Here is a 27,178-nt window from a genome sequence, read left to right as displayed (position 1 = left end):
AATATCGGGGAACACTTGGCCACTTTAACCCTATCTAGGCCGCGGTATTTTGGGAGTTCATATGGCCTGGGGGAGGGGGGGGCCTCCCAGGCTCTCTCTCCTTTGAGATCTCGGCCGTCGACTGCGTGATCGCGCCGGAAATTGGCACACGGGTTGTCTGGGACATAATCTACAAAATTGTACAGTAATTTATTTCATGCGAATTACTATTAAGTGATTATGCTAATTTATGCGTAATTATACTTTTTCCTCTAACTCTCTAAATAAAGCTCCAAATGTTCTAATTTTGGTATAGAAACACTTTGTGGTGTTTTTAGCAAGTGGACATTAACGAAATTGCGATATCAAATCATTTTCTTATGTAATATATTGTTTTTTTTCAATTTCTTATGTATTTCTGTGTTTTTTGACCTTGTGTTTTTCATTGTTTTTTCAATGAAATTTGTTGGGGACTCATCAGAGATCATAAAAAGCATAAAATAAGTACATTTAGACAAGCAAAACTAAAAATAATCATACATTTATGATTTTTGGTTGAAAATACAATTTGCATTGACTTTGTACACAAAATCATGTTTTTAGCAATTTTTGGTCTGACATGCACTTGCATAATGTTGCGTAATTTCGGAACCACGTACCCAGGTGACGCAAAATTGTTCTAAAAAGTTCAACAAAAAGTAGAATGGCGCAGTAAAAAAATTTCGCACTGCGAAAATATTGCGCGAATCGTTGAGGGGGGGCCTCCGAGGCCCCCAACCTAGATAGGGTTAAGACTGACATGAATTAATGGCTTAGCATTGACACTAGGCACCGCGATATTACACCGCAGAAGGGCATGAAAAGTGTAGTGCTGGATTATAGTAGTCTGCAAACACAGAACTCTTACCTTGTTTGAATGAAGTAAAGGCTCTAACTGGAGGAGCTTGAATAATAACAGGGGCTGGTTTAGTCCTTGTAGCATGGGTGTATGGGCAGGTGGGATTCATACAGGTCGCATCAAATTTACAATTGGGATGTATAAACAGGCACTTGTCACCAAATTTGCAGTTTGGAAATGTTCTGTGGATAAAAAGAAAATATTTTTTTGTAATGATAAAAATCACAATGAAAATAATAGCGACAATAATAAGTATATAGATTATAGATGCTAACATAGCCCAACTGATGTATAAAACACAACACGAATAATAGTAAAACAGGGATGAGAGTCAAGGAAACAAGCAATCTTGTTTGAATAGTTATCTGGTCATGTCTATTTTTTTTTTTTTTTAGCTTGCCCCATGTTTTATGTGATATCTGTGATATCTTTTATGAAGGAGCCAAGAGAGAAGATATGATACATGTATTTGTCTTGTGGAGTTTGTTCAAGGTCTGGAATATAATGATCTATCCATCATGAATTATGAGATTATTGTATGGCACGGCACAAAGAGAAGAGAATTAAATGATGGTATTTATTTCGACTTTCAGACAACAAAGACCCTGTTCTCATTTCATCTCTGGAGCTTGTTTTCCTAAAACCAGAAACCAATATGGATGATCATTTTTCTAGCATCCTCAACACCATTTTCCTTAACTGGTTTCCAGAACCTCTTCGCATAAAGTAGTCTTGTTGCTATGGGAACGCTCTTGGTCGAGTTACGTTTTGCGCGAAATCTGAAACTGCAGCATAGGCATTCTACAAACAGTGTGTACTGAGCAGCATGCTCAACATGTACACACTCTTGTACTTCCATGAAAAAGACCGCTTCCTGAAGAACGGTTGTGTCCATACCTACTACACTTAAACCAGTTTAAGAAGGCAAAGCGGTCTTGAAACCCACATGAGGTGGTTTTCTAAACTGGTTTGGAAGACCACTTAAGATTGCTTCAAGGCCGCTCTGAGTGTCCCTACTTAATTTAATACTGGTTTACTAAACTAGCTTAAGAAAATAGATGAGAATTTGGTTATTCATGGTTAATCTTTGGAAGAAAATAGCCTCTATTTTGTCTAATGTCTTTTGTGGAAAGATGAAAATGGAATATAATACCCGACTCTTATTAAGTTTTCTTGGTCTTTCAAGATGAAATAAGAGAAGCTGTTTTATATGCCCCTGGCTGTAATGCATTTCAGTTTATCCATTCAATCAAAAGAGGATTAGATAGAGTAAACTGCTTGGTTGATAACTGACGCAGAGTGACCATTTCTAAAAAATAAAACTGTAATTCAGTCAACCGAATACTAAATAATGTCAACCCTACAATTCTCAATGCAATACTTTCTATTCTTGTTTTCCTTTTCCTTTTTTAATGGGGGGGGGGTCCTCAATCATCAGACACGTGATTGCGGTCTATCTCATGCTCACAGGCTCAACTCATCAACAGTTTTCATAAATGAATCACAAACACAGCAAGAATAATTGCTTGCCATGACAAAGACTACATCCCTACTCGCTCCCAATATAATTTTCATGCTCCCTCTTATTACCCCCTTTCCTATTCATTCCCCTTCTAAACATATTTTGTTACTTTAAAATGAGCAAATTAAATACAGACAACATATCATGATTTTCTTTTCATAACTTATCTGTCTTAATAGCAAAACAAATATGTTAAGTACATTTCCAACAGCAGTTGCCCAATAAAGAGCATTAAGGTGCAGTATTGCCATAGTGCCTAAAAAAAAGGAGATCTCCAGAGATGCCAAGTTCAAAAAAATGTTACGGGTGAGATTTTCATGACTCGGCGTCTATGTGCGTGCGCGTAGCCAGTACTTACACTTGTACGTTTTGAAAAGGATATGGGCTTCATCATGATATCGATCCATACTACAAAACCATGCGATGCACGCACGCGATTCATTGTATCATGTACTAGCTGTGCGCTGACTGCACTCGATTCGTCTCGCCTGCCAAGGTAGACGCGACGGCATGTGAAGGCGGTCGGCCAGTGCGTATAATCTAGCGAATAATGCTATTTTTTCTCTGTCGGGTCCCGATGAGTGAGAGAAAAGGGTGCAGTGTGTGAGATCGTGAGAGGGACCCTGAATGCGTGAGACTTGGTAGCTCTGGATCTCCACATGTTTCCTATCCAATATTTAATCAGATATGACTTCAATGCAGTATGTACACCTATTAGTTACCAAGATAGTCAAAATATATAACCAGCGCACACCTATCCCTAGTCCCACAAAGGATAGTCTATATAACAACCAAATTTTAATCTTGAATTACATAATATGTGTACTGAGTGAGCTCACACAAATGTGCACTAAACCATGCACTACATTGACATCTACTTTAGATATTAGTGGTGATTCTTGGTGGTTATTTATTTATATTACATAGGTTATGAAGATTCAAATCAGTGATAGGTCAATACGGCATCATGTGACCATAGTTGCGAGGATCGCATTTGTTATATTCTAGGTTTTGACATCAATGAATATATAAACTGCGTTGTATTGTCAATTGCAGCATTATATTCACTAAGGTGACGTCACTCGCTGCTTAGTGCTTACAAGTTGCGTAATCAGGTAGTTTGGTGTGAGCGCTAGTGTTAACGCGTCGATTGCATGAAGAACGCGCTTGATGTATTTTCAAAATATTTTAAATCATAACGTAGATGGATCAGAGCTGTAGCAAGAATTTCGGGTTGAAGCCAGATGATGAATGCAATCTCTAGATGGCGAATCCACATAGACTATGTAATATAACAGATATTGCCTGGTCTATTGTTTTAACATTTCAACTCCCCTCCGAAGCTATATTTTTCCCTCGGGAGATATTTTTTCTCAGCGCTGCGCGCTTCGGGCAAAATATAATCCCTTGGGAAAAATATAACTCCATCAGGGAGAGGAAACGTTATATTCAAACTCTAGGTAGGCAATATCTGTATAATATGTGACTGTTGGGAAAGTAGAAATGCTTAATTATTAAGCAAAAATGGCTCAATTCTCTCTGATGAACCAGGAACTAAAAAAAAGCCTTTAACTAAGGGACATTAGAGCACCAACTTGGTGTTAAACACTACCAACTGAAGTATCACACTTTCCTCTTGTCATCATACATCAAATATCTTGTCATTTCAATAAAAACTAAATAGAATTGTTTTTTATTGTTTTTCATTCAGTATGTGGAACTGCACCACAATACAATTGTTGCATGGTAATTCCTTACAATTCCTCTCGCAACTATAAGGTCTGCTAGTTCATCCTTACTTGCTGGACATACCACGATATCATAATTCATGGGGGGGTCGATCATGTCAATATGCTGGCCATTCCTATGGAATAAACTTCCAAAAGACATCTATTTCTTGTCTGACCAAAAATTCACTGAAAAAAGGTTATTCACACAACTTTCTTCCCCCTTTTGAGGTTTCCATTTTTTTCTTTTCTTTACTGTGCAACAAGCACATTTTTATGATGGATACCGGTGCATTACAAATGTCCATATTAATAATCTAAGGATCCTCTCTGTACTGGTACAATTATAGAAACCTCACAGTAGATTATTGTACATGCATTTGCTCCGACATAAATTGACAGGCCAAGCTGCTATCTGGCTAAAGACTCTGTTATACATACTACGATAGATAAGGCCTACACTTATCTTATTAAATAATTGTATCATATCTTCTAACTACAGAAGTATCAATGATTGTTGAGTTTGGCATCTCTCTAGTTGCTGTGTATGTTTAATATGAATATTTACAAAAATTCTAACAAATATTAGCACAAGCAAAGAAACCTGTTAGCATTTTTTTACTTTGTAACATACGTTTTTTATTCAACTTTATTTTTCTGTTATTAATCTTCCCTTTTCTGATGGGGGGGCTTTCCTCAGTACTTCATCAAACAATAAATTCAGACTATCGAAAGAGGAACAAAAAAAAAGCCATGGAGACAATATAACTTAGCCAAAGCACAATACTTGACGAGAAATCTGCCCTGAGGTCTTTACAAAGAAACTGAAATCCTCATCTGCAAGACAGGTGAAGCAGAAATTAGCATTCAAGAAAATAGAGTACTATTAAGAGATTTCCCTGGAGTTGCAAACACTCCTGTGAATAAACAAGGCAAAGGTATTTCATTGTCATGCGTGTGTTTTCATTATGTAGACACCTATCATTAAGAAAAATAAGAAATTAATTGCCACAGATCAATCTTCAAATTTATTCAGAACAAAGCGGACACATCTTACCATGGGACCTCAACAACATTCTTTCTTTAATTGACCTTTAAACCACCTGTGGAATATGTTAGTTGGTTAAAAGATCTGTACATGTAGTTTAGGCATGAATCCCCTCATATAGCAACTAAAAAAATTAGTGTGTAAAAGCTGAAGTTTACGGTAACAAGTATTACACTTCTATATCTGAGACACAGTACAACATATCAACCCTTTATGTCCAGTTTGTTGAATGTAATGCTGTACATTACAACAAACAATGAAGGATGAAAATAAATCTGTCACACCGAGAGAATTTATACACACATTTTCAGAAGTACCCTATGTTAAGGTGAATAGAAAAGTTAATTTCAGGACTTTTTTATTATGATACACTGATATACAAAGATATCAAATCGATCTGTTGGCGATGCAGACAGGGCTGGTATGAGGGCAAATTTGTTATTTTTTTTTAAGTCAAATTATTGTTTACAATCAAATTTACAAAACAGAACTGTTTCCCAAAAAAAAGCAAACTCCGTCTTTCTGTGGTTTCTAGAAAATGAATGTTCAAATCAGCTGTAAGATGTAAATAGGCCTTAACAAGTTTTTTGTGATCAAGTGCTGATTTAGGGGACTAAAGAATCATTCTGATTGGTTAATGATCATTCTTTTGAATGAGTGTTAAAGGGCATATGAACCAGCAGTCTTAATAACCCCACCTCAATTACTCAATTAATCATATCTGGCCAGGTTCATTCCACATAAAGCAACAGTCTAGGCACTGTAGACTTGTACTATAGACCCACATGAATGATAACACACAAATTTACTACTCCATACAGTCATATCACAAGAACTATATTACCAAGAAGCAAAACAAGTTCACTTACTCTTAAAAATCACATCAGTTTATTCACAAAAATATGTTACGCTTATTTTTCCTATGAATAACTAGTAATTATCTCAAAAGGTATAATCTAAGACTAGCCATAATACATACGGGGTTCATTGATGCAAGCAAAACGCTTGCTGATTGGCCGCTACCTTTCAGGTAGCGATTTCGATTCTGAAACAATGGTTAACTTAAGAAAGAAATCAAAATCAGGCTCCTAACGGCCCTGTAACCGAGCTCGAAATCCTCGCACTCACTCGGCTTTTGTGAATAGTCTTTTTTCCAGTCAGTAGGTATATGATATAAATATCAATACAGACACTGGGCCTTGTTTAAAGGCTAGGCCCCATTTTACAGAATTTCCTGAATCTCTTAAAAGCTTCCTTGTTTTTCTACAAATCACCAGTTTTGTACTGGGACCATCTTATTCTAGTCAACAGGCAGATTTTATCTCAGTTTTGCAGGTATATCAGTATTCAGGAAGGTACACAAATTATGAACCAATAGAATGAGGGGGAAGGGGGTGGGGAGGCTGCTCCAAAATAATTATTCTTCTACAAAATACATGCCCTCTCCAATGGGGGGGGGGAATCTCTTGATAATCTTGTCCATTTTCCATACCAAACATTAGATATCCCACAGTACTTACACAATAAATAAGTAAAGACAAAACATACTGAAAGAGAAAGATTAAGAAGCTTGGTGGGGAGTAGGTTAATCGAAGCCCTGGGTAAAAAAGGCCCCCAGTTAATTGTTAGCTCACTGCTCAAGTACATGAATAAAGTACCAGTGTCGAAGGATTGCTATTTGTGTGGTATTTGAGACAGTTCCTTAGCCCATACAAATAAATGCAGCAGCACCTTAAAATCAAAATTTTGAAAGAAGCATCGCCACTTAAGAGTGGCAAGTACTATACCAACCCAGTAATGTGTATTAAATTTTATGTTAGTTTTAATACTTTTGTAAGGCATTCAAAAGTGTACATGCCAGTACTGTAGTAAAAATTACCACTTTCCCTCTTTTGTTCTGATTGAAAGCCTATGAATTTAACATACCCGTTGGGGCAAATGTGGCCCCTGGATTAAAAGTTTTTAAAACATAGTTAACACTGTATGGATACATCTGGTAAACAGTAAAATTTGATGTAGACATCTCCATACTTGCTTATGTAGGCTTACATTGAAAGTGTCCATTTTGAATAAAAACATGTAGTAACACAGTTAATTAATTATACAAAGTCTGTGACAGTTTGAAAACACAATAAAACAATCGTATTTTTTCATAACTTTTGATAGGATTAATAAATCCTTAAATGGGGGCCTTTGAGAAAATTATTAAAATTTAATCCTGTGATTGTTCCATGTAAATGTTCAGTGATTGTATCAAATCAACTGAACTATCATTCTTTACTTTGAATATAGCACAGAATAGTTTTTAATCAAGGGTCCTCATTTTGCCCAATTTCTATGGGGGAAATAAGGCCCCTTGACAACAATCTTTAATGCTCACTAATATGCAAATGAGAATGATAAGTTCTCATATTTCTATTGAAAAATATAGGTCTTAATGTAGACTTAGTGTTAGACATCTAATCAAGAGCTATGCATTACAAAGATGTGATTGGAATTATGAAAAAGGGGGGCCTTATACACCACTCTCCCCTTAATCCTTAAACATTTTCAAATTGGAAAATAGCTACATGTACATGTAATCTAATTATGTTGATAATACAGATTCAATGGAAAATACTATAGGATTTCACTTCTTCATCAATATCAATATTATGCTGCATATACTGTAGAGTGCTTAGAGACTTCTGACAAAGTAAGTATTAAGTGCTATATAAGCAAGTATAATTATTACTATTAATATTATATCATAAAAAAAATATCTAAGTTATTTAATTCTGCTGATACTTGCCAGCTTAAAAAAATAGCAAAATTTGCCAGAACTATCATGTTGAAATTCAACCAGTCTCCAAGGTCAAATATTGAGGACAATGTGCCTAATAACAAAAGTAATACCAACATAATTGTACATACCCGTAGCGGTAGGATAATCAAACGACCAGACAGGCTAGTCTTGTAAAACGTTTTAAAATACAAACAAAAACAAAATCAAAGAAAAAAAAAATGAAATAAAAATATACCAAAAAATAGCTCAAGTATGATACTAGTTTTTGTTTATTTAATCTATACAATCCATATTAAACTCTTATGTTCTGTTTTATATCATTCATGTACATTACATGTTGTATTTACTCTGTATTCTATATAAGCTGAATATTTTTATATACTATTACATGTATGTTCACATTTATTATGCTTGTATATCTTTTGTAAATGTTTTTATGTTTGTACTCTCATACCCCGAGAGGGGGTCGATAGAGTCAATAAATCTTATCTTACATCATAAAATGGGCAAGTAACAAGTACAGTGAAACCTGTCTATTGTGACCACCCAAGGGAAACATAAAATGAGGCCTTTATAGACAGATGACTGCAGTCTAGACAGTTACTTATACACACAATCTTCCTTTATGGAAATCAGTTTTGGTGGTCACTATCTATAGGCAGGTTTGACTGTAATTCATAATTTGGTAAATATTCTACTATGGATCCAGGCCTTTAAGTGATATTCATGTAAAACTTTCTTACTTTTTTTCTCTAGAATAACAAATGATTATGAATCTCTCTAAAAAAAATCATGTCCTTTATGGAATATGCTACTTAAACACAATATTCAATTATTTGGTTTGTGTTTACATAATATCCTACCATAAAATAACACAACACATCACCAGAGCTGCCAACCTGAACAAGAACTTTTCAGTATTTTTAAAGCTGAAAATCAGTATTTTTGTGAGGAAATCAGTATTTTCGAAGAAATACCATAGGACAACACATAAAACTGAAACTTGAGAAATCAGTATTTTGCATCAAACCATCAGTATTCTTCTCATTTTTCAGTACTAAATTATACGGAAAATCCGTACTACTTGGCAGCTCTGCATCACTCTTCCCTTTTCAAAATAACAAGAACATAAATGTATTCCTTACTAAAAATATCTGTTATGAGAGATCTTCAAGGCTGCAGTACTAAGATGGATGAATGTTGGCTACTTTAAGACAGATACCAATACATCTTAATAAGTTAATGGGCATAATGACACAAAGTTCACAAACATTGCCTTTTCAATGTCGTGCAATATTTCCTTCAAAATCAATCACCATTGGAAGACAATGAGAAACATGTCTACTGAAAATGAATCAAATTCAAGAGTTTAGTTCATGTGATTTACACATGGCGCATCTGACCTTTATCTACATCTGATTTTTTTTAAGTCATGCAGATTTGACCCCCCCCCCCCCCCGTTTAATTTGTGCAAATATTACTGTCAGTCCACATTAGTAAAAAGGTGACTACATCCCCCCTCCCCTCCCCCCTTTAAAAGGGTTATACTACTCTATTCTCATGACAAGTGATAGTATAGCAGTTGAAATGACAATAAATGCCCAAGCCCCAGGCAGTTTAATGATCTACAACAAACTCACCAACACGAAAGTGTAGAACATTTCTAACAAAACAGCATGGAATATAGGAATGCAAGAAAATGGCATACAGTGTAATTCAACAATTCAACATGATTTCTGAAATCCCCCCCCCAAAAAAAAAAAAATAATAATAATTCATCAATGAATATTACAATATTAAAAGAATAAATTTAGATAATAAAAAAATAAATGAATAAATAAACAAATACATGTAAATGAATAAGATTTAAGAACACTGATATAAAAAATTAATAAATGAGTAATTTTAATAGAATAAAATACATGTTTTCTTTAAATTCACACTATATTACATTCAAGTATAAAAGGGTGAAATAGATAAAATAAGCAATGGCTTTTGATATACATGTAAGAGGGGAAAAATGAAGTTTCAGCATCATGGGCCTACACAATACAGTATAGAAGTATTATACAACAAGACTTGACCTTGACCTATCTTGCAGAAAGAACAATTTAATATATAGACTGAGGATGACATTTATATCACGAATTATGGAATTCAGGCAAGATCCAAAATGTTAATCAATTTAATTGAAATAAGGCAAGACATATACGTACAATTTGTCTTTTCCAATCACAAAGTTTGCACAAAATTTGACCACTGTTCATCCCTTAGAATCAGAAATGTTCACCTGCATTATCATAAGCTTATATACAATGAATATCTTTAATTTACTTGCGTTTCTACCCCTGTGGTTGGGTCCAGGCAGAGGTGCAATATAGAAAAATCTAAATAAATTGTCATCAGTGCCCCATCTATTTAAAAATCCCAGATCTGCCAATCTAAATGTTTTTCACATTTATAAAACCTGCATTTTTTTTCCAAAAAATGCAAGATTCTAGATGTGTATCATTTTATATTAATTCAAAAACTGTTCAACTGCTTTTGACCCTACGAGTGGTAACCTTGTCATGCAAATTTTATCTTAAAAATATCCACAAAATAACATGTCTTGTATGGTTCATTGTAAATTGTGCATCGATTAACAACATACTTCAAACCTACACTACGCCGACCATTGCCAAGCCAAAATTTTGTTGAAATGCATTGGCTTTTAAATGTTCTTTTTTTATTTTTAAAAAGTTCTGATTAAAATTAAAAAAATCAAACCATTGTGTAATTATACCAAAGAAAAATTCTATGATAATATCAAGTTAGTTGTATTCAAAGCAGAAAATTAGACAAATATATTATTAAAAAAAATGATTTAAAGAAAATGTATTGAAATATATTACAAATCATTTTTGTGACATCAATCATGTGAGCAATACTCTATAGATAATTGGTGTAGCATAAATTCTATAAATTTAATCTGTATTTTAGTGGCACACGATGCTAGATTTTTTTTCATTTTCATAGGAGAGTGTATAGTAATTGATTATATGGAATACACAGGTAAAATCATTCATAAATTTTCAACAAGGCAAAAGCAATTTTGTGTCTCGCCCACTTATGAAAATAACCAGAAATATCATGACTTGCGAGGGCACGCAAGAAAATTATATCAAAACTTCATTGTGAAATGACTGGGATGCAATAACACTTGTCATAAGAGCCTTGCACGTAAACTTTAATGTTGACCTGAAATGAAATTTGACCTTACCATGTGATCTCTGACTGCAGCATAACATGCACGTCCCCCAAGTCTATCTAACATCCAAGTTTGGTTGAAAAGTGACTAACGGTTGGGGAGTTAGGTGTCATAAGAGAGTCTTGCATGTAAACTTTAACATTGACCTGAAAATGACCTTTGACCTTACCATGTGACCTCAGACTGCAGCAGCCTAACATGCAGGTCCCCCAAGTCCATCTACCATCCAAGTTTGGTTGAAAAGCGACATACGGTTGTGGAGTTATGTGTCATTACATGTTTGTGACGGACAGACGACATTTGAATCCCTAAGTCTCGCTTTCACCTCTGGTGGGCGAGACAAATGGTACCTAATTGAATTACCATTAAATGATACATGGGGGAGCCGCTCACATGTAATAGTCATTCTCATCCCTATTTCAACTTTTTTCAGACCAAGTCTCTGATGGGTAAGTTCTGATGTTCTTAAACTTTGTACCAAAGATGCGCAAGACTTGATATACAAAAATGTCATGAAAAAAAACTTTACATTTAGTGCGACATTGATGTAGTGCAGTCATACAATTTTGACTGGGAAAGGATTACACTCCTCTCATTCAAGGGTTAGTGGATTTTCACTTCACCTAGCCCTTTTTTTTCAAAATCATCATGAATTTAAAGGGATGATCCAGGCTGAAGATATTTATATCTCAATAAATAGAGTACTGTACAAGCTATTATTAACACGTACATAATTTTTTGCAAATTGTGGGGGTCCCAACATTTTCACGGGTTATTAAATTTGCAATCGGAAGATATACAAAACAATTCCACAGCGTTTCAAAGAAGCCTAACTAGTGCAAATCATGTGCAACACTATGCTCCACAAAGTATGTGTGTGTGTATTTGAGTTTTGTCAGACGTGTATCAATCAGATAAGATTATTTACGTCTGGGACCGACCTTTAACGTCACCATCTGAAAGATGTGACCAGGGCTCGAACCTCTGCATCAATTTGTAACTTCCCCACAGCTTGGATTACTGGCGCACGCCACAACGCCCAGTACCCATGCTGATGTGTCTTTTGTACATAAATTTGTCCTGGTAAAAACAGTTACAAAGTGTGGAAAAAAGTGGCTTAAATTTCACTTCTTTGTACCTTTAGATCTGAAAATTCATGTCACAGTTTGATCTGTAAGAGTTACCTTTTTAAGTTGTGTTTTGTTAGATTCACTTTTTAAAAAGTTGGTTCATTGCAAAAATGTTAAATTTTGTGAACAGAATCTTACACATTTCTAAAAGTTTTTGTCATGTGACTTATGAATTTTAATGAGTATGCATATAGCTGCCAAAACGTGTGTATATAGTCAATCAGACGACAATAAAATCAATTTATTTCATGGAAAATACATTGAAATATTAGAGTGGGTGAATAAATATCGATGGAATTATGTTAGAAAATAGTTAAGGCTCTGATTTTGTTTGAGATATAAAAAAAGTGAAATTTTAGCTAACTTTTTGAATCACTAACTGTACTTTCTAAACCTTATTTTTTGAACATGTAGAAGTGCATGTCTCATTTTTTCACTACACAGGATGTTCTCAGTAACAAAGCTTTGCTGTTGGGAATACTGGCTATTAAATGTGTCAATATTTTCGCCTGTTCTTAAATTTGAGGCTGATCGGCAATTCGTGTAAATAACGGCTTATACAGTATTTTAATTCATAGAGCAAAATGCTACAAATTTCATAATTTTTCATAGATTGGCATTATTCCAGTAAAACAATCCTAGGCATATCTTCATGAATATCCATTAGGAGGGCTGATGATGTCACATCCCAACTTTCCTTTTTGTTATGTTATTACATGAAATCATAATTGTTTCATTTTTTCATAAATATTTAAGTGATGTGTCTGCACTATGGTGAAATATGTTGCAGCAGCAAAAAAAAAATGCACTTTATCATTTGTCAGTTCAATTGTTTAAGTTCTTGGTACAAAATGTTTTAATAAACCTAATTCCATATAACAAAATACAGACGAACAAGTGGGGAAATGACATCATCAGCCCATCTAATGAATATTCATGAAGACATGCCCAGAACTGTTTCACTGGAATAATGCAAATCTTTGAAAATTAATTAACTTCATTATCTGTTATCCGATTTTGATCAAATGTTCAGCATTTTGCTCTGTGAATTTTACTCTATTTATTGAGATATACATATCTTCAGCCTGGAGCACCCCTTTAAGGTTAAGCTTCCCCTTTGAATGACAAACACCCTTCAGTCAAGTGTCATTTGTCTTTAAAATATTTGCATGAATCTTACCTGCAAGGTGTACTTGGATGAAAGAAGGGACAATCATTGCCATTCTTACAGGCTGGCCAAAACTTACATCTCTCATTTACTTTCTCTTCCATTTCAATATGTTCTAAAACAAGGCATAAGAAAGGAAAACACAACATTCATGAGTTTGGGGAATATCTCAAAAAGGAAACAAATAGAATAAAAGTATGACAAATAATTCAAGTTTTAGTGATTTTTTCTAAGCAACTACAATACCATCTTTAGTTGAAGTAACAGATGAATTCAAGGTAGGAATGTCTGAATGAGGAAAATAATCTAATGAAAGGAAAATTATATTTGATCATATATACCACATAAGATTATATACTTCGCTGAGCTATTCTAATTTTATTTGACCATATACCATATAAGATTATACTCTTCACTCAGTTATTCTAATTTGACACCACAAATAACCTGTCAAGAAAGAGAGAATAAATTAAGATTCTGAATATTTTGTCCACTATTCATCTATCCTAGTCTTCTAAAAAAGATAAAAGTAAAAGGTTCATTTGGAAATAGAAACAGCATTTATCTGGATTCAGTTGGGATTTCTAGTTATTTTGCCCTTAAAATCTATAGGTCATTTGGCTTAGGGGATCTGTAATTAATACAATGTTGATACAGTAATGGACAATGTACTAATACTAACAAAAATCTAAAACAAAATTTCTAAATACTTTGCATAATCTAAACTGTTTTTTTTGTGTGTGTGCATTACTTGTTGTTTTCCTTGTATGTAACAGGATTTGGTGTGGATATGTTGTAACAAAAACTGCCACTGGGGATTGTCTTTTGTATCAGACTATTGTCAACGTGTTTGCCAAGCTTTATATACTGGAAAACTTACGTTTTACAAAGATTCTACCTTTTTTTACTAATGCTCTATGTTATGTTTTGTGACCAGAAAATCTAGACTTTTTCAGAACAAAGAAAAACACAGAATTTGCTATTTAAAATAAAAAGAAAACAAAGATCTTTAATGTAGACTGAGATAAAGTACCTTCATCAGACTCCTGTAGTGAGAATGTTACAGGTGCAATCTGGGGTTGAGGAGGTGAATATAGAGAATCTTTCACTGGCTGATGTTCACTAGGACCAACTTGCTTTACTGGAACCTCCTTCCCTATCAGTGATGAGCTCTTTTTTATAATCACCTATAATGAAAAGGAAAAAAATAACCAAAATACAACCAGGTCAGCAAAATCAAAGGAATATAAATGCAGGTATGTATTAATAAATTACTGTAAAAACACACAGTCTGATTTGTTCTTCAAAGAACAGATGAAAAGATTTATTCTAAAAAAAAAGAGTTTCAATTTTGATGAAGGTGCCATCTCAAACATTAATAAATCAACAAGATGAATTTAGAAAAAGCAAGCAGTTAAATTGGAAAAGAAAGTTGAATGATATTAAACAAGAACTTAACTGTGATACTATTCATTTTATAAAAAAAAAATCAATGACCAATATTACACTGAATTAAAATGTTCTGAAGCATTTTCAGACAAATCTGAACGAGTGTGTGATTATTTCTGGATGATATTACAACACATGCGATAACTGCTTTCTGTAATCAAGATATGTTCATGGTCATTATCAGTTTTTCTTTTCCGTTATACTTCAATTTTCATACTCAATATTATATGTGGACAAATTAATTTTGCTTCTACTACTAAATATCATAGACCATCTTACAAATGAATTGTGATAGATTGAATGAAAAAAATAAAAATGAGATTGATCTCAATTTATATCTCTTTATAACTCATTTTGAGATCAATCTCAGTTAAAATTTGAGATCATTTTTCAGTTAGAATTTGAGATCAACTCAGTTTGAATTTGAGATCATTCTCAGTTTAAATTGAGATCACTCTAAGTTAGAATTTGAAAACAATCTCAATTTGAATTAAAGATCATTCTCAATCAGAACTTCATATCAAATTCAGTTTGAATGTAAGATCAATTTCACTTTGAGTACGGTATGAATCCATCACAACTTTTTATGAGACAAGCCCCTAATCTAATAGAAGTACCTGCTGATATTGCATTGGTTGAACTGGTTCGTAATTAAATCCTTTTTCTTCCAAAGAATCCATCTCCATCTCTTCACTTGGCTCATACTGAGAGAGAAGGAATCGTTGATTTGGGTCCAGCTGGGAGATGGGTGTAGGGCGGTATTGAGTAGACATGGCAGGTGCTTGTTTGGCTGTACCTCTGACATTGGGACGAATATTAGACCTCTGTTTTTTACCCTCCATGGTGACGATAAATCGGGGGCTGGAGTCCTCTGGTGCAGGAGATGGGGTTTCATAGACTTGAGGCTGAGGTGGCTCTCTGATGAAATCAAATTAATACAAACATGCCCTTTAATGCTATCCCATTTGGAAGAGGGTTTGAGGATGAAGGGCTGTGAAGGTGTCTTTCTCAGTGTTGGTATTGAAATAAAATAATCATGAATACTTGATACTGTTAAATTAATCAACAAAAGTAAATTAATGAAAACAAATTATCATTAATTGTTACTGTTATGAGGGAACTCATGTTTGGGGTTACGTGTCTGGTAAATGTAAACAAATCAAATTTAATATGCAGAGTGTATTCTAGATAGCATGCAATAATGATTTTTTACTCTTGCCAAATACAAAATCTAAATAAAGGATGGACAGACAGAGGATCCAATAATATAATGCTTCCAGCAACCATCTATGGTGGACAGAGGCATAATTACATTGTTCAAGAATGCTACATCATTCTCCAAACAAAGTAAAACTTCTGTTTACCTTTTCTGAAGAGATGTGAGTCTATCAAACTGAAGAGGTCTAACTATGGTGGTATTCCTGGTGTCATATACTGGTTCCTGTATCTCCATCACTCTTTCATCCTCTTCAATTAGTTCTACAACCTTCATATCTTCCTCATCACATTCCACAACAACTACCGCTTCTCCTTTATCTGTTTCCATCGTATTGATTATCTGACGTTGATCTGCATTTATGAATACATTCATCAAGAAATTGATTGTTAACAAAAATGAATATGATTAAGATTGAGAGATTCTATTATCTTAGATATGATTCATGATTTCAGCTGAAAAATTTCTGAGAACCATGTCATCAATCATGAATAAAACGAAATATCCGGCTGAGAGGTTGGGATTATTTTTGACAAAGAAACCACTATATTATTCAACTAATGATATAAAAACACAAGTAATGTGATTGGAGTGATAAAACCTTGTGTTCCATATTTTGGGGAAATTCACTCTTTTTTAATGACATAACAATCCATCTAGTGACATTGTGTGTCAACTTCCAGCTCTCTTTACAAAAAAATAAAGATGAAGACAAAGACACCAGGCCTTAAATTGCAATACTTTTAGGGCAAAGCTATTCCTTCCTATTATGCACAAACATATGAAAGGTCAATTACAGGGGCACCAAGTCCAATCAATAGGGAATACATGGCCTTTGAGTGATTTAAGCCCTAAGACACTAAGATATACCAATGGGGAGACTATCCCATTAGATACTGTGTTATGTCATTTTCCTTTTTGAGATATGAGTAATGTAACCCACCATCATCATCTTCCTCACTTTCCTCTGTGCTGTCCGCTGCTGCCGATCCTTCTAATTCAACTTCCGTTTCAACGTCATCATCTTCCTTCACTTCCACATTCTCTTCTACACTCTCTTGCTGCTCCTCCTCCTGCCCTTCCTCCTCTTCCGCTTCAGCCTTCTTCTCAACTCTTTGGTAGGTATGTGCATCAAAGTCTCTCTCATTGGCTTCCTTAAAACGGGATCTTGACATGAGGCCAAGAGGTCTGACAGTCACAGAGGCTTTTGTTGATGGTTTGGGAGTGACTTCAGACTTGCTTGCCTCCCTCACAGCTACTGCAAACATTTTCTTAGGTGCTGCTTGTGTCTGGCTGGAAGGCTCTTTGTCAGCTGGGATAGACCTACAAGCGATAGAAGAGCTCAAGATATCAATACAGATACTGTCATGCTACTTTTACTGTATTTCTTAATAGGATACATTTAAATGAGAATAGTGTTATATGTTTGAATGAAGGGAGTGTGGACGTTAATGAAGCTGTTAAAGAAAGCAAATTCTTAAGAAAGACTATGGCAAGACAAACACATATCTTATTTGCATTAGCTGATTTTGAAATATATTAAATTTAGTTTTACATTTTCAGGGAAAGTAATATACTTTGCCTCAATGTAAATGAAGTTATAATGGATGTATGAAATTTTTGGTTGTACCTGCAGAAGGCCATGTTGTGAATTGTTTCATGAAATTGAGCAAAAAAAAACAACACACGACTTTAATATAAATTTTGTTTGATTTTGTTTTATTTTTCTTATCATTCAAATTGTTCTCTGTATGTGCAGACTTGGCCTCTAATATCTGATGTGTATTCTATATTGAACTAAAAGAGCAAACTTTAACCTTACTTCTACAAGAAAAATAGAAGCAATCACTTTGCAAAGTGAATTTTTCTCAAGGACTGTAACCATGTTGAAACTAATTCATACCTAGCAACTATCTTCATAGTTCCCGACTGGCTAGCAGATCTAACAATCATTCTCCTTGGTTCCGCAAATTGACCGGCAGCTGGAAACACACTTGTTGACTCCTGCGCTTGTGTCATAGCTTTCTTTAACAATGCCATGCTGTTCTGTTTAGTCTTTGGTAAGGGTTGTCTGTGGAAACAAAAAAGCAATTATTAAAAAAAGAAAATTTTATTTCTTTTAGATACAATATCAATTAAACATACATGCAGAAAGCAGAATTGGACAAAAGTAGAGCAATACAGACGAAATCAAAACAATGTTATTATGATAAGTTAATTACATACAAATGCCAGTTATTGTAGCAATTATATAAAAATGTGTTTGAACAAATTCAATAAATGACCACCTCATGTTTCTATGTTTGAAAAATATGTGCCAAATAATTTTGGCAGAAAATGTGAGAAAATGTAAGTAAAGAGCAATCCATTCAGGTGTAAGGTTTTTTATAAAAGCAAATAACACTCTGTCCCACATGTACTTATCTGTGTTGGTGATCTTCAGAGTGATCACTTTTTCAGCTTTGATTTCATGATACAATATGGTAACAGCTAACCTTGAATTTAAAGACATTTTAATGAAATAATTGTTTGTTACAATTATTTCATGTAGCCCCCATGTTCATGGAAAAATAATTTACAAAAGTAATTATTTATGAAGAATACTAGAAACAATAAACTAAATTAAGGTATTGATTTAGCAAGCCTGTACCTTCTTCGTGGCTTGACAGTGCTGGCTACTCTTTTGACCACTGGTTCATCATCCGAATCCTCATCTTTGCCTTCAATAACTTGACCAATGACAGACCCTGGACCTGGCCTTTTCATGGAAACAATCTACAAAAATAAGACACACAATTACAATCAGTTAAGTCTTTGAGTGCTTCATTTGCACCATTTTACACCAGAGGACTTTTTTTTTCAATTGTAATTGCATAACAAAATATTTACCATACAAAGCCTATTTGCCCTGGAACAACCACAGACTTTCTGTACTTGATTTTCTATTTTCCAATATTTCTAGGTATTTATACTTCTGTATACATGGCATGTATGATTGATTGTGCAACTATGCATTCGGTCTCTATTTCAAACCTTTCAAGTAAAACATGAGATCATAGTTTAGTGGTCCATTTTACATTTGGTGTAAATTGATCTCTTTTATGACCTAAAGAGGCAGTCCTATTAAGGATACATTCACTTTCATAAACTCTAAGGGGAAAAATTAATGTACATACGTGTATTTTCTAAGAAAAAAATCAATACACCCTTGTGAGGTAAAAATGATACACAGGAAGTTAATAAAAAGGGATAAGGAGAATCAATAACCCCTCCTCAACATAGACAATACCCTGGTTCTGAAAGTTTGGGTGTCTAACACAGGTAACACAACAATCGTTCCTGCGACAATTGCTCTAGGCTTTACTCCTTCTAAGATGTAGGGTAAGGTTTAAGGTTGAAATAGGGTTTCATGTTAGGTTTAGGGTTAGATTTAGGGAGGATATACATGTAGTTTTCAAGCCAAGATTAAAGTGAGTCATTCGATTAGTGTTTGGAATTTATAGCAATGCAAATGTCGCCAGAGCGTAAGTCATGGAACCCTAAAAATTGTATTTTTAGTTTTACATCAGGTTACATGTAGCTTATAAAAGGGAGATTTTTCCCCCCTAAAAATCAAAACCATGTGATTTTAATAATTTCCGGTTTCAAAATCAAGACTTACTGGTACTTTGACTACTGTTGACATTGTAGTGAAGGTCCTTTTCCCCTCCATTTCTGTTTTTCTCTTGATGGCAGGAACACCAAGGCGTGACTTGACTGAGCCTCTAGCAGGGGCAGACTCTGGACTAACTTTAGCTTGCATCCTAGAGCTCCCTCCACCCATAGTAACAGTGATGGGAAGAGAATGCTCCCTTGTTGCTTTAGGCACCACCTTGACTTCTTTGGCTTTCTCTTTGGGTGATGTCTGTGGTTGCAATGCAATAGTCTGGACTTTGACCTTGCCTTTCACTTGTGTAGGCTTTACAGAGTCGGTAGCAGCTGGTTTCTTTGCTGCTTCATTCATCTTAATCTCTTCATCCAAGAAATCATTAGTGTCTGGGATGAGGGATATTACAGGTTGAGTTGAGGAAGGTGCTGGTGCAGACTCTGAAGAAGTAGCAGTTTCTGTGATGGTTTCGGGAGCAGCCTGTGCAGGTTTCTGACTTGCTTCATCAACAGGTTCACTGATCTTCGTGACTTCAGTTGATGGGGTCATTTCTTTTGGTTGTTGTACAATATCTTTCTCAGCTGATGATTTGCTCCCTTCTCCATTGTCATCTGCTTTGCTCTCACTTGTAGACCGGTGTTTTTTCTCTTTTTTTTCATCTTTTTTCTTACTTTTTTTCTTCTTGTCTTTAGATTTTTCTTTCTTCTCCTTCTGTTCATCTCTTGCTGCTTGTAGCTTATTGAGGACACCTTGAAGCCTTAATAGTAACAATGATAGAGGCACAAGAAACTTTACACATTGGCATACATGCAGACCTCAATCTGGCTCCCATTCATTCTACAAATCAACAAGTCTGACTATTCAACAGTGCTAAATTAATTTTTCTTTACCTTTTTACAAATATACTATAATTACATTATAATCTTGAGCAATAATTTGAATCCTTGAATAATTTATAAGAGTAGGATATTCACAGTGCTGTAACAACATGTTAAGACTGCAAAAGAACAAATTAGTGAAAATCAATAATCCACCTTATCCTCCTCCTTGTTAACATGGAATATAATCAAATGAATGTCACGCATTCATCTATTATTTTCAGTTTCTAGTCAATTTAATGCAAGTGTACAATAATAAGAGGTCTTTTTAAAATCATACCTTGATCATTTATTCTTCAATATAAATGACAAAATAAAGTAGTCAAATTCTTGTTATCTCAATCTGCAGAAATTGATAGATAAGATTAAACATAATTTTGACATACACCAAATGAATAACCATTGAGACTAACATATTCTAAGAAAATGTATGATTGACTTTGTAGGCAAATTTCAGTGTACATGTCTTTCAGTAATTTTGGATGGGGGATCATGTAAATTAGCATAGGAACAAGGAATTTAGGATTTGGATTTATGATTTCACAGACTCCCTTTAATTTATTGATAAACTTCTTGTATTTATTGTTTTTATGTCTGCAATGTCATTGGAATACTTCTTTACTAATAAAAAAGTTATTGTAATACTTTTTTAGTTTTTTTTCTATGACAATAACACAAAAACCAATTTTGAAAATACTGCATTTTGACTACTTGAATTTGATTTTTACTTAGTTTCATATTACTTAGAGAAGTTTTGCAAATAATCTGAAGCTAATCTTACCATCCACAAAATTTATCTGTGTTAGTACCCAAAAAGAGAGTAAGATCATCTTTCATCTGTGCTTCTGTTTTCTTGTTAGCAATCATCACCATGATGTAGTCTGGTAACTCTTCATCTGCAATTAGAAACATATCAAGGTGCCTCATCTCTTTTAATCATGAACTATATTTGTTTTCTCCATATAGATTATCACTATCAGTATATGATTAAATATTTGGCTGAAATATTATCAAAATGTATTGCACAAATTCTAAACTGCATGCAGTCAAAATGTATGACTCTGCTTTTGCCATATCTGAAATACACTGCACAATATACAATTAACGAATTTATACATATATCGTTATCTAATCAGATTGTCTGTTTAACAAGCATTCATGAACAGAGACCCTGTTCTCATTACCAACTTAAAACTAGTTTACTGGAAACTAGTTTGAGAACGGTCGAAGCGGTCTTGGAAGTGATCTTCCAAAACGGTTCGGAAAGACACCTAGCGATGTAGTTTTCAAGGTTGCTTTGTCTCGTTAAACTGGTTTTAGTGTGAGGACACTTCCGTTCTTCAGGAAGCGATCTTCGCACATTTTGAGTGCGCTACTCCACACATTGTGTGTAGAATGTCTATGCTGCAGACTGCAGTTTCGAATTTTGTGCGAAACATGTGACCCCCACTGAGAGCATTCCCTAGCAATGAGGCCATTTTACGTGAAGGGTTTTGAAAACCACTTTCAGCTGATCAAATGGTAACGCTAGCAAAGCGATCTTCCAAATTGGTTTCCTGAATTTATTTCCAGTAAACTAGTTTCAGAAAATATGAGAACAGTGTCAGAGTTTACTTCTGATTTTTTGTCTTGGATACACTTATTCAAACAATGATCCATGATCTATTTTGCCTTTGACCTAGTGACTCTTGAATCAGATTCGATCACTTTTCTTTATAATGCTTAATATGATCCATCTTACAACAAGCCCTTATTCAAGCACATAATGACTTCTACGACCTTGACCTTTGGCCTAGCAATCCTCAAAACTAATCAGCTCCACCACACTCCAATAACTGCCAAGTTTGAAGTTTATCCATTGAATAGTCTTGAATGAAAATGCATCAATGAGAAAAATTTCATGTACATACATGTAACACCTGTATTAACTTGACTTTATGACTGCAAACTCTATCCAGATCTCCTACATGTACATAAATTCCTTTATGCGTACATTGGCCAAACCAAAAGATAGTGTCTAAAATGGCATTCTAGTATTTTGTGAGTTACGAGACCTTTGACCTGTTAATCCCTAAAACCAATCAGACCAAATTGCATACATGACTCAAGTTTGAACTTGATCCATCAAGTAGTTCCTTATTAATTGCAATTGAAACATACAGATGGACATCCAATGTATAACAGGCAAAGGTACAAAAGCATTCCAGCTAATTTACAATTTCAATACTTTGTATATATGTAGCTATTGAACAATGAATTGTTGAATAACATTGTGCATGATTACATTATAACATTCTTGCAAATATTTTGCAGTAAATCCACTGATGATGAATACTAATATATTACTTACCAACATAATTTCCCAGGTCAATCAGTTTAGCTCTTATGGCTTCCTGTATTAAAAGAAAGAAAAAAGTTCCAAACAACAATCTGCTTTCTGACTGAAAAAAAAATAAAGACAGGTAAAGCTTAATAATATATGAATAAAATATTACTGGTATCTCTAAAGTCATGTCCACTGTTAAAAACATTGCACTTATGAAAATTGCAAGCTCAATCATGGCAACACAAAAACAGGCATCAATTTAGTACAATGGTAATTATGGATTTTACAGTATTTCATCAAATAATCAAGAGAATGGCGCATATGATGAATATGGGCAAATTTATAAAACTCAACGATGGTTTGAATTCTGGTTTATAATTAAATTAGCGTAGCACCACCAACGGAAACCCAAAAAGAAACTTTGCAAGGACTGTCTTTTGTTTGGTCCATTTATTATGAGGCAACTTTTGACAATTTATATAACTATAACATTATTTAGCTAATTTTTTAAACTGATTTTTGTACACTTTATACATGAATACTACATCATATGTGAGCAATAGCTTTCATTCACTTCAATGGATAAATTATGTTTGCTATTAATTACTTTTAAAAGCATCACATACGGAGCATCATAAGAAATCAGTAACACGAAAGATAGCCAGGAGGCTCCTAGACACTAAAAATCATTCACTAACGTTAGCTTACTCTCCACGAAGCCAGGGATTCTGCCTATATCAATGTGCATAGAGGACGGGCAAAATTGGAACTTTCACTGTAATTAGTATACCGACCATCCTTTTATTACAGAACGAAAGAATGCATTATACGCATCATAAAAGAATGCATTATATGCGTCATAAATAATTTCATACACTTAAAACTTAGCATAGATTATATTCTAGAATCTAATCCTTCCAAAGCCAGGGAACTTGAATTGTAAGATGAAAAATTTTCAAAAAGACATTTTCTTTAGTCTTTATACAATGTTATATTCTCAATACAATAAAATATGATTAAAATAGATCACCGGTCATGCCCATGATTTTGCTGTTTTCACAACTTTTCCCATCTTCGGTAATATACAATACCTTTTCAAATCAAGTGATGTGACCAAAACATTTCACAAGCGAGAGGTGTCCGATCGATCGGAAGCTGATCGTAAAAAAAGAAACCAATTTCAACAAACACTGATCTAGTCTATTTCGTTGGCATTTGTAGGTATTTACAGTGAAAGTTTGGTGACTTTCATGAGAATATTATGTGTTTGCTTAGACCAAAAGCTTCAGTCTCTGTATTTTGGTTGTTCCGCTGAACTACGTTGGCTCTACTCACCATACATAGACTGAAGAGGTTGGGGGTCCGTGGCTACAGACAACGTATAGTGAACTAGCGTTTTATAGATCGCGATTTAAAACTGTTTTTTGAGCGAAATTTACAGTTTAATTATCAGGGAAATATAAATAACTTAAGTAATTGCATACCTTGGACCAGAGTTATTGAAAAAAAATCCACTGGATGATTGAGAAATCTGTCATCTAAGACATTTTCTCCTGACCTGACGGTTTTTCATGCAAGTTGCCATCTTGAATGACGTCATTATCGTTAATGTCTCGATATATCACGATTATAACTATTATCGTTTGTCTTCGTGAGTGTATCGTATCGTATTATTGCCTTGTAGGTGTGCTGGTAGAATGCAATATCGATATCACATTCGTATATTGTTGACGCCCTCTCCGTTCGTTTGTAAATATTTCATAGTTTGGCTGCCTTAATTTGGATCGATTAGCTGTGCTTTTCCCAACTAAACATTGGTAAAGTATAATTTTTATGCATTTTCATCTATATCGTTTAAAGTATTTTAAAATTGAATAATTAAATATTTTGAATTTGTAGTTTACATATCCTTAGATTGTAACCTCGATGTGTTATATAACCCCAAACTTTGGACTCTGGTCGGACAAAAGTGCTGGTGTTATAACAAATGGGAGCCCACACGGACACTTTACCGTCGGTGAATGGGGATTACAGTAAAATGTCAGAAAATGTTGAATAAATCCCCAGAAACGACAGTTATTCCTGTCTAGTATTTGCTATGATTGTGTTCGGTAATATCAATTTGGCAAATCATACGAATTTAGGGTCTTCGATCCACTGCCACTGGCAGTGGCATAGACCAAAAGCTTCTGTCTCTGTTATGTTGGTTGTTCAGCTGAACTCCGTTGGCTTCACTCACCAAATACAGCTACAGTTATCTGGTTATAGCGCGATCTGTACAGGGGACTCGATGGCCATATGTTTATGTAGGATCAGATAAAACGGGGAAGTGAATTTGCGCGACAGCCAAGGTAAGTCACTGTTTTTGTTCCTTTTAACTTGATTTTTCTCTGTTTTTTGGCAATTAATGCCAAGAGGGAATATTAATTTGCATTTTGGTTGCGTTAATTCTCAAAATTTTTATTCATTAAATTAAAAATAAGACAAAAATTGAAGAGCCCCGACGGGGGGATTTTGCATTGCAAGTCCCCTAATGGTAGCTGCATGATAACGAGCTGTCTGTGTACAAGGAGAATTTTTTTTAAATGTTAAAAACTCCTCGAAACAGGCGGCTGCCAGCTGTCTAGCAGTGGCAATGCTGCAATGGCACTAGGCCTAGGCCTACCTAGACCAAAAGCTTCAGTCTCTGTATTTTGGTTGTTCCGCTGAACTGCGTTGGCTCCACTCACCATACATAGACTGAAGTGGTTGGGGGTCCGTGGCTACAGACAACGTATAGTGAACTAGCGTTTTATAGATCGCGATTTAAAACTGTTTTTTGAGCGAAATTTAATTATGAAATTCAGGGAAATACAAATAATTTAAGTAATTGCATACCTTGGACCGGATTTATTGATAAAAAAATCCACTGGATGATTGAGAAATCTGTCATCTAAGCCATTTTCTCCAATATCGATATCACATTCGTACATTGTTGACGCCCTCTCCGCGTTCGTTTTCATAGTTTGGCTGCCATTTTGACCTGTTTTCCTGTGTCGTACCCAACTAAACATCGGTAAAGTATAATTTTCATGCATTTTCATCTATATCGTTTAAATTTTTGTAAAATTGAATATTTAAATATTAAGAATGTTTAGTTTAAATATCCTTAGATTGTAACCTCGATGTGTAAAAGTAAAAAGAACCTCAAACTTTGGACTCTGGTCGGACAAAGGTGCTGGGGTTATAACAAATGGGAGCCCACACGGACACTTTACCGTCGGTGAATGGGGATTACAGTAAAATGTCAGAAATTGTTGAATAAATCCCCAGAAACGACGGTTATTCCTGTCTAAGACTAAGGCCTACCATATTTGATATTAAGTTATCATATTTGTAGCACACATGTACAAACGCACACATGTACAAACGCACACACAAACATGAATATGTAGGACCAAGGCGAAGCCGCGGCAGAGGGTTTTCCAGCATTTTGCATCAAAATAACAGTAAAAAATCCGATTGTAATTAGATGAACCACATTCATAAATACAAAAAGTCTCCCAATCGCCAACTTACCCTGATCTTCTGACTGATTGCTTTCCCCATCTCCATGATTGATGTCGTTAAAATCAGTCTTTTTTTATATAAAATATATTATCGTCATCCGATCATCGTTGCTATTTCGGTACGACATGCACAGAAACAGACAAAATGAAAACGAAAAAAAAAGGAAGAAAAAATTTAGAGATTTTCTTCTTGACAAGGCAATAACAATGAAGGGGGCAGAACAGAAAAATAATGACAATGAATGAAACAAAAATATGAAAAATACAAATGAAAAGAAGAAGAAAAATTATATGTCAATAATTCTTCCCCTCCCTTTCGAACAAGTCCACGTACCCCAACATAAAATTGATTTGAATAAAATAGTAAAATCCAACAAGCATATAACATAGAAATTTTATCAAAATCTGATGTAAAATAAGAATGACATTTTAAAGTTTCGCTTAATTTCACAAAACAGTTATATGCAAATACTGGTTGGTATGCAAATGAAGAGAGTGATGACTGATGATGTTATCCACTCAGTATTTCTGAGTGGAAAACATTTTTTATCTGATATGAAATATGAAATATTCTCATTTTTTTTCCTTATTGTCCTATGAAACAAAGT

General features: G+C 34.5%; 1 protein-coding gene across 1 annotated transcript in view; it reads right to left on the bottom strand.

Moving 5' to 3' along the window:
• LOC121419196 (zinc finger CCCH domain-containing protein 14-like) overlaps positions 1-26,681 on the bottom strand; it is a 50,224-nt gene extending 23,543 nt beyond the window's left edge. Inside the window, exons 1-12 of the mRNA XM_041613552.1 lie at positions 26,581-26,681; positions 23,047-23,089; positions 21,478-21,592; positions 19,834-20,575; positions 18,823-18,947; positions 18,076-18,243; positions 17,116-17,495; positions 16,321-16,525; positions 15,574-15,874; positions 14,541-14,694; positions 13,520-13,622; positions 887-1,059 (exon numbers count right to left, since the gene is read on the bottom strand). Coding sequence (XP_041469486.1) covers positions 887-1,059; positions 13,520-13,622; positions 14,541-14,694; positions 15,574-15,874; positions 16,321-16,525; positions 17,116-17,495; positions 18,076-18,243; positions 18,823-18,947; positions 19,834-20,575; positions 21,478-21,592; positions 23,047-23,089; positions 26,581-26,616 — 2,545 coding nt within the window. The 5' untranslated portion in view covers positions 26,617-26,681. The remainder of the gene's footprint in view (positions 1-886; positions 1,060-13,519; positions 13,623-14,540; positions 14,695-15,573; positions 15,875-16,320; positions 16,526-17,115; positions 17,496-18,075; positions 18,244-18,822; positions 18,948-19,833; positions 20,576-21,477; positions 21,593-23,046; positions 23,090-26,580) is intronic.
• Positions 26,682-27,178: the final 497 nt, after the last annotated feature.

Source organism: Lytechinus variegatus, chromosome 7 (genome assembly GCF_018143015.1).
Source record: "Lytechinus variegatus isolate NC3 chromosome 7, Lvar_3.0, whole genome shotgun sequence".
NCBI classification, from domain to species: domain Eukaryota; kingdom Metazoa; phylum Echinodermata; class Echinoidea; order Temnopleuroida; family Toxopneustidae; genus Lytechinus; species Lytechinus variegatus.
The sequence above is the reverse complement of the archived record's forward strand: the minus strand, read 5'-3'. Positions and strand labels throughout refer to the sequence as shown.